General features: G+C 44.5%; 1 protein-coding gene across 5 annotated transcripts in view; it reads left to right on the top strand.

Annotated features, from left to right (window-relative positions):
• The window catches only part of PARD3B (par-3 family cell polarity regulator beta), a 1,041,978-nt gene extending 1,034,256 nt beyond the window's left edge, over positions 1-7,722 (top strand). For all 5 annotated transcript variants that reach the window (XM_082466955.1, XM_082466956.1, XM_082466959.1 and 2 more), the window contains one exon: positions 2,958-7,722. In XM_082466955.1, coding sequence (XP_082323081.1) covers positions 2,958-3,315 — 358 coding nt within the window. In that variant the 3' untranslated portion in view covers positions 3,316-7,722. The remainder of the gene's footprint in view (positions 1-2,957) is intronic.
• The last annotated feature ends 8,929 nt before the right edge of the window (positions 7,723-16,651 follow it).

A 16,651-nucleotide genomic window follows, 5' to 3' on the forward strand; every position in this document is an offset into this window, starting at 1 on the left:
GATCCTCAGGGGTTCCTCCTCCCGTTGCCAGACCCGCAGGCTGGGGAGCCGGGTATGGGGCTCAGAACTTTCGCTCCTGTGGGAGAACTTCTGCAATATAATTATTTTCCAGTTTGTGGGTTGCCCACCTGGCAGGTATGGGATTTGATTTTATCGCAGTTACGCCCCTCCTACCATCTTGTTGTGTCTTCTTTGTCTTTGGATGTAGGATATGGTTTTTGGTAGGTTCCAGCATTTTTTTGTTGATGGTTGTTCAGCAGTTAGTTAGTTGTGATTTTGGTGTTTTCATAAGATCTCATGTCCTTCTACTCTGCCACCTTGTCTCAACCTCCCTAAAAATTGTTCTTTTAAATATGTGTGTGCGTGTGCACACAATATTCACAAGCACTTAGAAGTTCTGGTAAAAGTCAATGCTCAATTTTGAGCAAAAAGTTATTATAAATAATAGCAACTCCCTCCCCCCCCCCACCAAAGAAAGAAAAATTCTTCTAGCACTCTTTGAACCTTAAAGAGTGTTTTTATAGGCCAGCTCATTGTTTTTCTTCTCTCTGAAAAATTAGAAATGATAACTGTTTTGATGAGTTCTACAGAAAAAGACAGTTTCCATGATTTCATTTCTTGACAAAGAACAGGTGCCTCACTTGGTTTCTGCCACATGTAAGCAAATTCCCAGACGTAAAACCTCCCCTCAGAGGAAGCAGTGTGGGTCCACAGAGCTATCTTGAGTTCTGTCCCCTCTTCCCCTGGCCGTGTGAGGTGGCCGGCTAGCAGGGGGAGGCATGGGAGAAGAGGCTTAACCATCCCCACGTGAACGCAGCCTGCACGGTGGCTGAGGCTATCAGGGTGGCCTCTGCCCTGTCACTGCTCCATCTGGCTAGTCTCTCCACAGAAAAACCAAGGCCTGCCTGTCTTTTATAATCTTCTGTTTTAAAAGAGAGAAATCTCCAGGGAGAGAACAGGACCCTAAAAGTCCAAGGCCTGGAATTCCTCCTTTCTCTCTTTCCATTTTAAACAGGAAACATTCATGCTAAGAGGGTCCAGAGGGAGTGTTGGTTGTATGTTCATTTTAAGGCAGATAATGTTTGTGTGTTGCAAATGTCAGTGATTTATCCCAAGGGCTTAAAATGAGTGCAGAAAAACCACATGTTTCACTTCATGCAGAGAAATATCATCAGTAGATTTTGAGAGAAAACACAGGTTAAGGATTTTTTTAAGTGTTTTGAAAATCTTTAACGTGAACCAAAAGGAAATAGAAATGAGCACGGTGGGAGAGGGGGGAAGCTTAAAATATTATACGATAAAAGGTATAATGAATGCTGGAAGTTTTCTAAATAAAAAATAACATTCTAAAGGAAAGGAAAGATGAAATCCCCATCCTTTATTTCCCAGGGCTGGAGTGACAGATTACACATTTGTGCTCTATTTGTCATGGGCAATTTAAAATAGAGCAAAGCAAACTGCACTGAATAATAGCAGTTGATGCTATAATAACTTGTACGCAAACAATTTAATTTTTTTATCTGAAAACTCTAACTAAATTAACCCAGGCTCAAGGATCTATCTTTCATTATTATACACAGCCAAATTAAGACATAAAAAAGTAGAGAGAGAATTCTATTATTCATCCCTATGAATGTGTTCACATGCTGCTTTCCACATGGACCCAAGCTTAGAACTTGTCAAATAATCATGATTTGGGGAACTTACTTACAGAGCTGTTTTCACATCAAACTGCAGATTACAGGGTGATTGTGACCCTCATTGACAGTGCTTGATTAACCACAGGCACCGTATTCTTACAGCCCTGCCATTTCTTTCAAGTGTTCTACCAGGTTGTACTCTGACATTGGAGAGCTTTTCATTAATTATTATTGTTGCTGTTTTCCTTTAAAAAGGAATAATAAAAAGAGGAATGGTAGAAAGTGGGAAGGATGTGGGCATGGTAGTAGTGAATATGTGCACAGAAGGTTTATGGGATTTTAAGAGCTGCAAACAGAACTCATGTGTTTAACCCCAGGCTAGATAAGATGCACTCATCTGTACATTGTTTAGAGACCTATTGCTTCTGTTATGACAAATGGATCAGAAGATGCTTGTTGTCTTAGTAGAGAGATCCAGACAGGGTCGCTTTCTGTTAGTGTTTATTCTCGCCCTTTACCTTTCTGTGTGCCTACTCATTACACAGTACAACTTAACAGCTGGTTTGTCTTTTCCTAATCTGCTACCGGCTGGGTGGTACTTACTGACTTTGCAGTAGAAGTGCTTTATATCAAAGTTTTGGGTTGGTAATTCCAGGCTCTAGGTTGGGACTTTCTCTAGGAACTGTAGAGAGAGGAGGGCACACTACTCCACACAGGGATGTCACAGAAGCCAACCAGAGTTAGACCAAGACTGTGACTCATGTAAAGAGCACCTCACAGACCTAGGGGAGAAGTGAATGCAATCCCTGGGAAGTTTATGACTCCAAATAACGTGTGCATTTCTACCACCATGTTTATGTCAGGCTTCAGGGAGGTGGAAAGGGGAGGAGGCAAATGATCCCAGCTTTAATAGAGCCAAACTCAGCCTTGTTTAGGGAGCTAGCTTGGTTACTATAATAAGGCCAACATATAAACAAGATAGAATTATATTTCTCCTTCAGGCACCAATCAGTCCTGACTGACATGCTGGCTCCATGGGGTCAAGGAGCCAGGCTCTTACCTTCTTGTTGCTCTGCCTTCCTCAGCATGTGGCTTTCTCCTTGTGTCTAATATGGCCACTCCAGGGACCAACAGAAAGGAAGGAAGAGAAGAAGAAGGTCCCTTTCTTCCTCTTAAGGGCACACATCACGTCTGTTCACATCCCACTGGCCAGATCCAGGCTGTGGCCACGCCAAACTACATGGGAGGCTAAGGAATGTGGTCATCATCTGGGCAGCTGGCTTCGTAGTCATTGATATATGTCTGTTCTCTTTCCAGGGGAGGACCAGCGGATCCTGTAGACTATCTGACAGCAGCACCTCGAGGGCTCTACAAGGAAAGGGAGCTTCCGTATTACCCAGGGGTTCATCCTGTGCATCCGCCCAAAGGGAGCTACCCCCGCCCCCCAGATCTGAGGATCACAGATCTCCGGTATCCCCAGTACTATCCGCCCCCGCCAGCCCCCCAGCACAAAGGACCCTTCCGACAAGATGTCCCACCTTCCCCTCCTCAGCACCACAGAGTACCAGCCTACCCAGAAATGGGCAGACCAGTGCCCCGAGGGGGCAGCCCAGATCGGTACCCCTATCAAATGCAGGATCCCCGGCAGAAGAACCCCATGACCGCAGCCGTGTAGCTGAACACCACCAAGCTCAGCCCAGCCCAGAAAGGAAGACATCCAACATCACCTTTGTTCTTCCTACACCTTAAGGCCTTCTTCCTGTTAAGAATTCTCCATGGTACAGATTAGGTTTTTCTCACTGAGGCTGCAACACATGACTGCTAATCAGAGAGAAAGAAGGGGACAGGAGTTTGGGCAGGGAAATCAGAAGGAAGAGGAAGGATGGGGCCATGAAAAAAATACTGCCTGAAATACTTCTAGACTTGTTCAGGTCACTGAGAGTGGCAATTGAACAGGCAAATAACGATGGAGATCTACACCACGGTGCCTCCCTGGAGCACAGACATGCCCCACAGCACTGGCATCACGGAGGGCAGACTCTGCCCAGGATCATCATCCATTCAGAGACTAACCTTCAGCCACCTGATTAGCGTTGTCAAGTCTGTGCAGAGTGGTTGCCAATAATATGGGTGTCCTAAGTGAGTGGTTTTTACATTGAAAAAACAACAGCGGCAAACATGACGCGTGATCGCCTTGAAATGTTTTACACCTAGAGGAAGGCTGCATTTCTTTATTTGTAGAATTTCTCAGGTTCTCAGTTCCACTCACTTGGTATAAGCATGTCACGTTTCCTTGCTTTTAGTATAAAAGTAAGACGTGAATGCAGTATTGGTGTCCTGGGAGAATGTACAAAGCTAGTCAGAGTTTCCAGAAGAAATAGATGCCTAGCATCAAGGCAATCAGGTTAAGAGGCTGACATTCCCGTGGTCCTCACCTTCCTTCCTCCCACGTCCCAGGCACGACAGCATGGAGATATCTGGTTTCCGAGGCATCCCAAAATCTCCTGCCTATAATTACTGTAAGTGGGGGCCTCTATTTTAAGGCTCCCACTTGAGAGTTAAGATGTACTCGGGAAAAAGAGGGCCCACTGGTTAGTTTGCACAGGAAGCAGTGCTCTGGAGATGGCAATTCCAGACTCAGTGCCAAACAAACAGCGCCATATGCACCCGGCGTCAGGGAGGGGCTGACCGTGCTCGTTGGGAACGATAACCGGCAGGTCGTAGATGGTGGTGACTGACTCTGTGTGTGTGCGCGTGTGTGTGTGTGTGCACGCGCGTGCACACGTGTGTGTGTGTGTGTGTGTGTGTGTGTGTATGAAAGTGTGTGATTACCAGTATGGAGAATGGAAAATAAAAATGCTTTCTGGAAAGTTTGATGAGGAAGGGAATAAAAAGGAAAAAAGCCAGAAAACAGAAGGGAAGGGAGAAGGAGCATAAAACTAAATCATTCTCTATCTGCTATATTATTTCATTAACAGAAGTCAGGGCAAGACCAAGGCCAAGGTCTCCAGTTGGGAAAAGAAGGTCTTATGGCTTCGAAAAGCTGAAAGCCCACCCTCCAAAATCCATCACAATTCTTTTAGAGCTTTGCAGCTATATTCTACTTATTTCAACATAGAAGCTCTAAAACCTACAACCTAACCCAAATGAGAACATAAGAGAAAACTGAGAAACAGCAAAGCATGGGAGCAGCAACTCGAATTGTTCAGTGACTCTTGCAGTACTTTAAACCTTTTTACATTCCTTCTTCATTCCCTCCCAAAAAAAAGTCTTGAGTTCAATTTAGACATATTTTGGCCAAGATTAGGATACCTCTGACTGCTAGGATTTAATAAATTAATTATAGTATTATTGAATATATAGAGTATCTATCCAGCCCAGTTTAGTCTTATTTTAATTTAAAATAGAGTTCTGTTACCAAGAATGATGCAACTGCTGGGTTTAGACTTAACTAGTGTTATTTACTGAACTTTAAGAGGTATCATTTTCTAAACTACAATTATTTACTTATGGCCCTCTTGAAAACAGACTGTCAAGTTGTTTTTTGCCCTCTATCATCTCTCTTATGCCAGGCACCTTTAGACTGTTTGCAGTTTGTGCAGAGGTTGAGGGTTGGGCCCTGCTCACCTAGAGCTGGAGTGCAGGTGAGCTGCAGGGTTTCCCAGCCAACATGCTGCAAGCTGCCTTCCCCTCAAGCTAAATAAACCTTCAAGAAGACAACGATAACGTGAGGGAAGTGTGATGTATTTTGAGGCATTAAAAATCAGCTCTTTAGGGTGTTCCATAATTTAACCAAATTTCTGTAGACTACTGGACATAGCCAAGCCAGAAGCTTCCTTCTGGATTAAGGCCAAGGTCCCACAAGGGGCAGTGGTATAAGGTGAGACGCTCTGTGTGTGTTGGAGGAGTGGCCCTCGTAGGAAGAATGCCTGTATTTTCACCACGTTGCCACCTTGTGAGCGTATCTCCTGCATTCAGGCTCGGGGAAAGCTGCTCCAAGCATGGGTTTGTGCTGTACACACAGGTAATAAAACAGTTGCTAATCCTGAGGTGCAGCCAAGGATGTGAAGGTACTATGAAAACAGATGAAAAAAAGATTATAGCAGTTTTCTTTTCTTGCTTGGAAGTATAACACACGCCCCATTAGACCCTACCCAAAAGAAGCTAGCATTACGTGTGCGACAGTCTTCATCAAGCCAAGTAACAATTAAGAACAGCTTGAATGTAAGCTTTATAAATGCCTGTGAACCAGCCCTCCAACTGTCACCACCCAGAGGTTATGGAACTCTTTCCCAGTATTTAAGAGAACAGGTTGTTTAGAGCATTTAGAAGACCAGGCTATAATCAATAGGTGCTCAGTAGCAGGAAATAGTTCCTGATTTATTTACGGCCTTGGAAAAACTCAATCAGGTGTCTCCTTGTAGCTCGGAATGCTAATAGACCCCCAGGAAAAGGTGGCACGGCGGGCTTGGCGAGCTGCAAACCCGTCAACGTACACCCACCCGGCTCCTCACCTGACCACTGGGTCATCCAGGCCTTGAAATGATGTATTGGCCTCAAGTAACTAGTTATTTTAAGGAGCTCTGTTTTTGTCCCTTTTTGCAGGAATAGAGAAATAAAAGGGAGCAGACCACCGAAAAATTTTAGATGCAGGCAAATTCAGTCCTCTACAAGGGAGCGAAACACAACATCTCACTAACCCATTGTGTCATTGGTCTGTGGCAGTATCACTCTTGGTATAATATTGCTTCCCTATGGTATCACATCACTGGATGAAAGGCAAGCTCAAAGCCAGGAGTATTTTCTTAAATCATGATTGACAACAAAAATTGGGGGAAAAAATTACCGTGAGGCTCCTTATTCTTAGATTTTTAGATCTATATGCGTTGACCTCATAGTATAGCACAGAGCAAAGATCTTATAATCAAGAGCACAGGTAGAGCCACAGAACCACCGTCACCCTGAGGAGGAAACTCTCTGCATACCAACTGAGAGAGGAGATTTGAGACTTCACTGTAGCTTTATTTTTGCCACCAGTAACAAAATTAAAACATGATTCATTATTCCTTCCAAAGATTTCGGAACTTCTTGAATGAAATCTATCTTCTGAAGGAAATCCACCTGACAACTTTTGGAGTTGCCATGCATAGGGCTGGTATACACAGTGATCAAGCCTTTAAAGAGTGTTCATTCCCTAACCTGTAACCACAGCGTTCATTTTCTTTGGAGGAACATCTTAGAATTTGAGAGGGATATAGAGATCTGGAGAGTTTGGTGTGGACGGCAATATGTGTCTCTAAAACTTTCATTGGCATTAAGCCCTGAAATCCACAATGAATGGCCTTCAAATTGGTGCTAAATTGGGTAGACACCCTACTGCTTTGAGTTCACGAGCAACAGAAAGTCCAGATTTAGCGCAATTAGGCAGGAGGGAGTTGGAGTCGGAAACAGCCCGCGATGGTATTTCTCTGCACTCCCAGTTCACGCCGACTTAAGTGGAAATGATGCCACAATGAGACCAGAAAGAGGAGTCTCCATAAGCTGTCCCTACAAAGTCACCTTTCTGATAAAAAGGAAAATGAAAGTTAGATATCTAAAATAAGCCTAGAATCTCATGTGCAGCCGCAACTTCTAAGGGAAACTCTCCCTCATGTCCTTAAATCGCAATAGAGTCTCACACAGCCTGGCTTTTAAAGGTGGGCTTCACGATAAGCCCAGAGTGGAGAGTGAACTAACCCCCAAGACTGTCTCCTGACTCAGCTCTTTCAGACAGTGTTATGTCCCATCCATGCTGACTGCAGTGCTGTTGACTACTGGAACATAAAAACAAAACCTGCTGTTTATACAGTCACTTTTTCTAGTGTTTTCCTGTGCGTATATGATACCAAGTCTGTCCATAAGTTCTGGAGATAAATTATGTGAAATCATATTTTGGCATAGGGGGTGGAGAATGAATTCTTTACAGACTTTTTAGGATGATCCCATTTTTACCACAGAAAGATTTTGGATATTGTTATATATGAATGTATAAATTTTTCTTGTTTATTTTGCATCAAAATAAAGCTTTATTCAGTCAGTAAAAGTCAAATCTTGTTTTTTACCCACCACCGGTTTGTTTTAGGGTTTGATGAATGAATAGGTAGGTAGGTCTGGTCCTGCTCACCCTTGAATAGCAACGTCACAGGGCAGAGGACACAGGGAAAGAGCATCTGTCACATGCCGGGCTCCCCCAAAAGCAGACGCTTGAGACGGGAATGAACAAGCAGGATGTTTATTTGGGAGTGCACTTGGGTTCAGTACCTATAGAAGGCAGCGGAAGAAGACAGGATGGGGCGGAGAGGGAAAGACTGAGCTGCCACGCGCTCCCAACTTGGGCTCAGCCAACTCCACAGGGAAACTTGGAGCTGCAGTGGCCCCGTAGAGTCATCCCAAGCGGGGACAAGGGAGATGGGCCTTTAGCCCACTACCTTGGTCAGGGGCTACGGGCTACTCCTGGCAGTAGGGGAGACTCAGAACCAGGCAGTTTTCTTCAGGTGAGGCAATGCCCAAAAGGGCTGACAGCTGGGGTCATCCTTGGGCGCTATTCGCAGCAGCTGGGAAAACAGCTCTTCATTCCTGAAGTGGGATCTGGGCAGGGCCTCACAGCATCCACAAATGCATCCAACACTGTTGACCCCTCTCTCATGTTAGAAACACTCTTGCCTTGTCTAAAGAAACATGATTCTAAGTTGGTTTTCCTTGAGACCATCCCTACGTTTCCCAGGCAACTCCACTGGCTCTTCTCAGCCCTCTCCACACTCTCCAAGTTCATCCACAGCCTTTTAGCTACCACCCTGGACTGCTTTGCTCACAGTTTCCAGCTCTGATCTCTCTCCTGAGCACATGCATTTCCACTTTCCTACTGGACATCCCCACTGGGACTTTCCGTAAGCCCTTTGCACTCAACATGTCCAAACTGAAAACAGGCTTTCTCCAAAGAAACCTGCTTCTCGTGACTCTATGCTGGCCAATCACACGACCATGTTCACAGTTACAAACCAGAAATCTGGAAATAATCCTTGACTTCCCATTTATAACCCTGCTCCTTCCCCACAACCATATCCATCTAAAGAAATGGAAGGCCAGCAAATTCCATCCTGCAATTCTATCAAATATGTCCATGACTGCTGACATCCTACCATCACCTTAGTTCAGCGCCATCACCTGTCACCCACCCTCCTCAGTAACCTTCTACGTGATCTCCTGCCTCTTACTGTGCTTCCTTCTGACCCGCTCTGTACTGTACACACCCCACCACCTTTGGTAAATAAAATTGTATTGGAACACATACACGCTGATCCACTGATATATTGTCTAGTACTCTTTCACACTACAGTCTCAACCTCTGCTCTATACTGCCAGAGGGACTTTTCTGAAATGGAGAGCTTACCATATTACTCTGCTGGAGGCAACATGATCTTGTTGAGAGAACATTGGCTTTGAAAACAGGCAGACCTGGATCTAAAATTAGGTTCAACCACTAATTAGCTACATAACCTTGGGTAAAATATTTCTCTCTCTAGGCCTTAGTTTTACCATTTGTGAAATGAAACTCCTATACATCTTATGGGATTGTTTTAAGAATTAACTCACATGACAAACATAGGAGCTCTACAGCGAGTTTGCACCAGCTCCCAGGAGCCAGTTGTCTGCATCTCTTCCCAACTCCGTGTTCAGTGATGTCACATTGGTAGCTTGAAATAGGTCATGTTGGAAGCATTCACAACACAGAAATTAGCATACCCTACAAATTAGGACTTTTTCCCCTCTAGAGAGCCAGTTGTTAAAGCTTACCAGCACACCACTGTATATAACATACAGTTATATGTTTACCAGCATGCTGCTGTATATAACATACCGTTAGATGTTTACTAGAACACTGCTATGTATACTATATATAGTTGCCCGGCAGTCAAGGAAAATTAATCCTTGCCTCCATACACACACACACACACACACACACACACACACACACACACACACACCCTCACTCCTCAAAGCCTTTCTGTGGGTCCCTAATACTTGCAGCTTAAAGTCTAAAGTCCAAAGCCCTCCCAAATCAGTCCACTGTGCCTCTCCCTCCTCATATCTTGTCATTTATGTACGACATAAGTTTTACATCGTATACTGTTGTCGTTTCCAATTACTTTTGCTTATTTGAACCAAGCGTGCATTTCACAGCTCTGTTCTGTGGCAACACGCAATAAACTCAATAAGCACAGCCTCCCCTGCTCAGAACACCCTCTGTCCTGTGGATCTTCTCTCCTCCTTCAGGTCCCAGACCACCTGGCTCTTTCTTTCTCCATGAAGACTTAGATGCAGAAGCAGGAGGTTGGCTCCCTCACATCCACCCCACCCTCTTGGAGCAAGACTTACTGAAGGCCAGAGACACAAAAGCTGGAGGCCACGTTTTCCAGATTTCCTCACAGCTTGGGTGCCACGTGAGGCCCAGCTTCTACCAGTGAGACTGAACACTCTGGAAGACGGAACTGAGGCCCAGGCATGCTTCTGCAGGCAAACACAGTACTAGAGGCATTTGGTTTTACTCTAAGGGTGTCTGGTCTCTAGCTTCCTGGGGGTCAGGAGGCCATGTGAGGGTCATCCACTGTGTTAGCAAGGATCACAGCTGAGGCAACAGGATTCTGTTGCCCGCAGCTGCAGCAGTGGCTTTCCAGGGCCCTGACTTTCTGGTCGTTAAAGGGTAGCAACGCCCTCAGCGGGCCAGTTCTGTAATGTTCTGAGATTTATTCCTGGAAACCCTGCCTGGACCCAGCTCTTCCACCCCTTCCAACACGTTTGCAAACACCTAACTCCCTACCTTAAACCCCCTTCTGTTTCGCCAGAAGGGAGTCAGTTATCTGCAACTAAACCAACCAAGACACCTGCCACAGCCTCCTCCCAAGGCAGAGCTGGCAGTTCTCTCCTGTGTGTTACTGAGATCCTTTCTGCAGATCCTCAATAAAAATTTTATTACCTCTATTACAATGATTGGTTTCCATGTCTGCGTGGCCTTCTGAGGCGGATCGTATTTGTGACACATTGCTTGGCTCTGATTATACCCTCAAGAAATATTTGTTGAATTCATTTGAATGAAGAAATGAGGTGTGAGGATTTTTTCCCGGAATTGCTGCACTGCTGATGTTCCACCTCACAGCTCAAACCATAAATCTCAAAGAAGTCCTTTTGTTAAAGATCGCCTGGTATTATTCCTGAGGTGAAAGGTGTTCGCTCACGTGGGCAGGCCAGGTTCCAATTTAAAGCACAAAGCAGACTAGGAGATTGTAAATGCAATGGGTAATGCATTATCTAGAGAGTAAAGAGAGACTTAAGTAGGGAGAAAATGTATTACTTACAACCTACTAAGATGGAAATACTTTTAGTGACAGATGATTACTATTATTATTGTATAATTCCTTGGATTTTAGGCAAGTGCTTTGCAATCACTTGCATTACTTGTTCCTTTCAACAACTGTAAGTGGTGAGTTCGATGGTTCCCTGACTTTCCATAAGGGAACTGAGTCTTGCATACAATGGTACTAAAATAGATGTTTAATGAACACTGCTTAGGCATATCCAAAGAAACTAGAGATTACTTCCGTAAGTGTCTTGACAATTGAGATTTCATTTTTAGCGGCCATGTTTATACTGATTATTGTTTACAACACATGCTGAATGTTTCATGACCACAGTAATTTCTGCTTCTCATTCTCTGTTCACAGTCAGAGAACATCAGGTTCATTCTTATTTTATGACTGAAGAAACTGAGGCATGAAAAAGCCACCCAGGTACTCCAGGGCCACACGGGGGAGAGAAAGCGGAACTTTCTTTATTCATTAAGTATTTTTCAAGAACCTACTATGTTCCTGGCATGCCTGCCAACTCCTGAGCAGGCTCTTTGCCATGTGGGTGGGTACCTCACCAGCTTGCATCAGAAGTTCCTTCCTCGACATGTGTCTAATGTGCTTCGTCCCTGTACCTTCCAAATCACTGGGCTCTCAGAGGTCATCGGTCATGGTTAAAGATGGCCCACGTCCTCTGGAAGAGGAGGAGAGCTGTCAACATTTAATGTTCAATTACCCATCCTTTTGACTTGAACGTTTATTTGGCTGGTTGTTACTGACTCTCCCCACACAATCCCAAATACCTAAGTTTGCCGCATAATAATGAACGTGCAACACCATAAAAAATGGTTTAACTGGACCCTAACAACCCTTGACCTTGTAGCTCTTCTGCCTAGTCAATCTAATAAGATGTTCAGAAATAAAAAGTGATTCAATTGTGGCCCAACAGATACTTCATGTAAAATGCAGCAGAGGACCCCAGACATGGAAGAGCCTTGGATTTTACCCTCAAGGACCTAAGAGTCAAGGAGGAGAGAAAAACAAGTATACAGAGAACCGAAACTCAAAGCTGAATGTAGAGAGTGCTTGAGGGAGGTGTACTCTGCCAGGGAAGCCTGACTTTTCACTGTGGGTGTAGACAGGATCAGGGTAGGTCTTATGGAATATATAACGTCTGAAATAACCTTAAAGGATGGGAAGAACGTATACAGGCCAAGCAAAGGAGGATATTGGCTTTCCAGATGAAGAACAGAACACATGCATCTACACAGAGATAGGAAACTTCCAAATACGTTTGATTGGGGGGGAATGGAGAGGACAGATTGTGTGATGGGGGTGGGAAGGTTGTAGGTTAATAATTATAATAGCTAATATGATTCAGTGTTTAGCAAGTGCTAGATACCGGCCTAAATGTTCTTCATAGTTTAGCCCATTTAACCCTCAAACTCTATGAGAAAACAGAGCCTTAAATGAATTAAGTAACTTGCCCTTGGAATTTCAGACCCAACAAGAATAATTACTTAGGGGCTCTAGGGATTTGGGTACTTGAGAGAATTGCTCACACAAATGGGTAAATAAAACTGGCCCAGATGAAAGCACTATGTGAGTTGAATTGGAAAAATTCATCAGATCATCAGCCCTTACTAAAAAGGGGAGGGCTAATACCTACTGAGTGTACAGGAGCCATGCTAGTTGCTTTCCTTACATATATCTCATTTTCTCTCCACATCTATTAAGATGGGCATTATCTCCATTTTACAGGTAAGAAAACTGAGGCTCTAAAAGCATAAGAACCAGCTATAGCTAGTAAAGTGGCAGCTCTGATCTCACCTCCAGCTCTGAGTCCACAACGTTCCTTGCTACACCAGTGAATAGTGGGGAATAAAAGTAAATCTCAGTGTAATTTCTTTTAATTCTTCATAGCTTACGTTGTGATTACTATTTAAAGTGTGTGCAATGCTGAAGAAAATTCAGAACGTGTAAATGCAGATTTTGACATTTTAGACTCAAGAAACAAGCAGCCTCGTGTTAGTTCCACTATATATTAAATTATAATCTACGTAGACAGCAGTTTTGAAAGGCATCCAGGCAAATAAGTTGTACTTTTGACTGAAGTCAGACAGGTAGATGAAACTTTGATGACTTAATTCCCCCAACTATTAAAGGTATAAGCAGACCAGGACCCTGAGTTGGAGAGAGGCTGCCAGAAAATTTATTGAGAGCAGTAAAGTGCAGGGCCATAATTTCAACAGGTTATCTTGCTTCTCTGGCTAATTGTTTTCCAAGGTTTCTCAGCTCAGACCCACTCAGCATTCTTATCACCTGGGAAATGTGCACGCTCCTTAGGACATTTTCCAGCCTGCAGCCACCTGTGTCCTCCAGTCACGGCTATATGTTTGCTCAAAGACCCGTTGATTAGACTTAAGAGCCGTCCCAGCCCCACAATGCTCAGTTTTGCTGATCTTCAGAGAGATGGTGGTATCACCTTTGATTCATGGAGAGTGCAGCTCAAACCCAGCCCTGTGCTTTATTAAAGCAGCTTTTAGTCATATTATACCTTCCCAGTTTGGAGCTCCAAAAGCCTCCACCACCTAGGAGTCAAAATCCCTTCGATAAACAGCATTTAGGGTGATTGGAAAGGGGGGCCTTTGCCTTGTACCCTCCCAGCATCTGCCTCCCGACCCGCCAGGTGTGAGATGGCAGGCGGGGAGGAGGCGATGGAGACCCAGGCAGAGCCCTGCTCTCCAGGTGGCCTTTCAATATCCGTTTCTCTCCTGACCCTCTCTTGACCTTCTCAGTGTGACAGCGTTTGGCCTGGGGCTGTGCCTCTTCATGGTGACTTTTTTCTCTTCGGGTTTTAAAGGGGAAGCCTCATAGAGGTGCAGGCACACTGCTTTGGGACCCACTTTCAAAGGATCCTGTTCTCTGGACTGTGTTCTGCAAAATCAAGCAACAGGATGCAAGCCCTCAGCAGAGAACACAGTAGAGCAACTAGCATATGAGCACCTGCAGGTAAATCAACTGTCTTATAGGTGTTGGGTGTGTGAAACCTGGCTTTGTCCCAGAGCACAGAACTTTGCCTCTACTGTTATATCAGCCCCCCTCCCCTAACACACAAACCAGGCCTGTGCCGTGAAAAGCTGAGCGTGGGGGAAACCTGAGTATTCTTGGCTGCAAGTGCCAGCCGTGCTCTATTGAAAAGCATGAGGCCCTTCCCGGGGACCTGGCATCAGGATATCCCCATCCTTCCTTAGAGCTGTCCCCAACTCCCTCTGGGGTCTTCACTAAGACTTGACTGCTCTCTGCCACTCGGATCCTACACCATCACCCTGCCCCAGCCAACTCACTGGAGTGGGGTTGATGAACAGAGTCACGTTGGGCCAAGGTCAGGGTGTGCTACCTGGCAGATGCACCCTCCGCCCTCCCCCACTTCTCAGTCGGGGGACAGGCCATCCTAGAGCCCGGCACAGTGGTGGATGTGTTGCGAGTGGCTCTTGTATTGACAAGCTGGGGGACCCAGCTAGTTACTGACCGTCTCTTGGCTTCAGCTACCTGTTTCTAAAGTGGTAATGATCATGCTGACCTCATAGGATGATGCGGAGAGTACACGAAACAATGTACATGAAGCATTTATTATATCAGCCAATAGAAGCTCAATGTTATTTACCATTATTAGCCCTGATTTTTGCAAAGAATCTGAATCTAGTTAGAACTTAAATAGCACACCATCACCATGAGAAAGTATTCCTTTCCAATTCTCTGCTTCCTACAAGAAGAAAGACTGGGTCAGGTGCTCGTATGTCTTCAAAACCCCTTTACAACTTGTTAAGCTCTTTTATTAACAGAGGGCCCGCCTCAGACTTCTGCAGGCTCCAGTTTGAATTTTATAACTTTGTTTTGCTTGTACTGTATTTATTATATAATTATCTTCTATTTAGTAAAAAATGATCCTGGCTTTTTTCCACTTACAGTAGTGAAGTAAGTTTTCATTAAAAGCAAAATGATTTAGGTAAATATTAAGTAGATAATGGCACACATGTATACAGTAACTATCACGGCATGTTTAAAAAAAAAAAAAGTGATGTTCAGAAACACTGTGCTAAGCCAGTAGAGCGGTGCCCCAGGGGCCTCTGAGGCTTCCAGAAGGTAGGGCAACTTCTGTAGGATGCAAGCTGGTGGGCTGAATCCTAGGACTCCATGGTAAGTTATAGAGGAATGACATGAAGCCAGAATGTTCTGAGATAGGGATTGTGCTGACCAGGTTGATTTCCCTCAAGGGGGATCTTCCTCAGCCTTCAGCCCCTCCTTGCTCCTGGCTGGAACAAGGGGCCCACCACGTCCCTATGGGTCCTTTTCTTTCTCTCACTCCCCAGCAGTGGTGACAGCAGGGGCATTTGGATGATTCTTCCCCTAGACCCAGAAACAAACCAGACTGCACCCAAGAAAATTTTCTTTTCCCCAAACATCGGTGTTAGCGTAGACATCAATCCCTGCCTCCATCATTACATAGCATCCTACCTGAGTGTCTTTGTGCCCAAATTTCACTCTTCTTATAAGTATGCCAAGCATTGAATTAGGGCCTACCCTAATCCAATATGACCCCATTTTAACTTGACTATATCTGCAAAGACCCTATTTCCAAATAAGATCCCATTCACAGGTACTGGAGTTCAGGACTCAGACATACCTTTTGGAGAGGCACAATTTAATCCACACACTATCCCATGTATAGAGGCTCTCCCCCTATCTCTGCACCTCCCACCAGCCTCCCATCAAAATCTTTGTCTAATGTGCGGCTAAGACTCATGCACACTGAAGTACCAATGACAGACTGCACAGATCCTGCTAGTACCTTACTATGTTCCTTTTTCCTCCTTTTTTCTGAAGAGGTCACCATTTTCTTGGGACTGGGAATAAGTCAGCAAGAGATGGGGACAACGTGTGTCTGCCCATCCAGATTCCATATTATATTTAGAAAAAAAAAAAACTTGCTTTCCTACACTCTCCTTCAACATAGGGGAGGTCATAGATCACTGTTCCAGCCAATGAGAAGTAAGCAGAAGTATCTGAGAATTTCTGGGAAGTGTTTGATTTCCATATACAAATAGCACCCCTACCTCCTTCTCCCTTACTTGTCTCTTCTCTTTCCTGCCTGGCACCTGAATGTGATGGCTAGAAGCCCAACGGTCATCTTGCAACCAAGAGGTCATAAGCATGAAGATATTAGATCAAAACCCAACATACTAAGGATGGTGATGCAGAAATAATATTTAAAATAGGCAACAGTTATTGAGCATTTAATACACACCAGGCATAGTTTTGGGCGCATTAAATGTATTAACTCATTTACTCCATCAACCCCATTGGCTAAGTATATTATTACCCCTATTTGCAGAGGATGAAACTTGTAAAAACCACACAATGGGCCACAGGGTCTATGCGATTAACTCCTGTTGTATTCTCACTCTCAGCAAAGGTAGAAAGAGTCTAGGGTCCTGACGGCATCATTGAGCTGCTCTGTAGATCATTTCCTTTTAAAATAATAAGCCAGCGTTGGTTGGGGTTTATGTTACTTGCAGCTGATTGCATTCTTGACTGACACTGATATTACCTCATAGGGTCATCGAAAGG

Source organism: Balaenoptera physalus (genome assembly GCF_965194825.1).
Source record: "Balaenoptera physalus genome assembly, chromosome: 6".
NCBI lineage: Eukaryota > Metazoa > Chordata > Mammalia > Artiodactyla > Balaenopteridae > Balaenoptera > Balaenoptera physalus.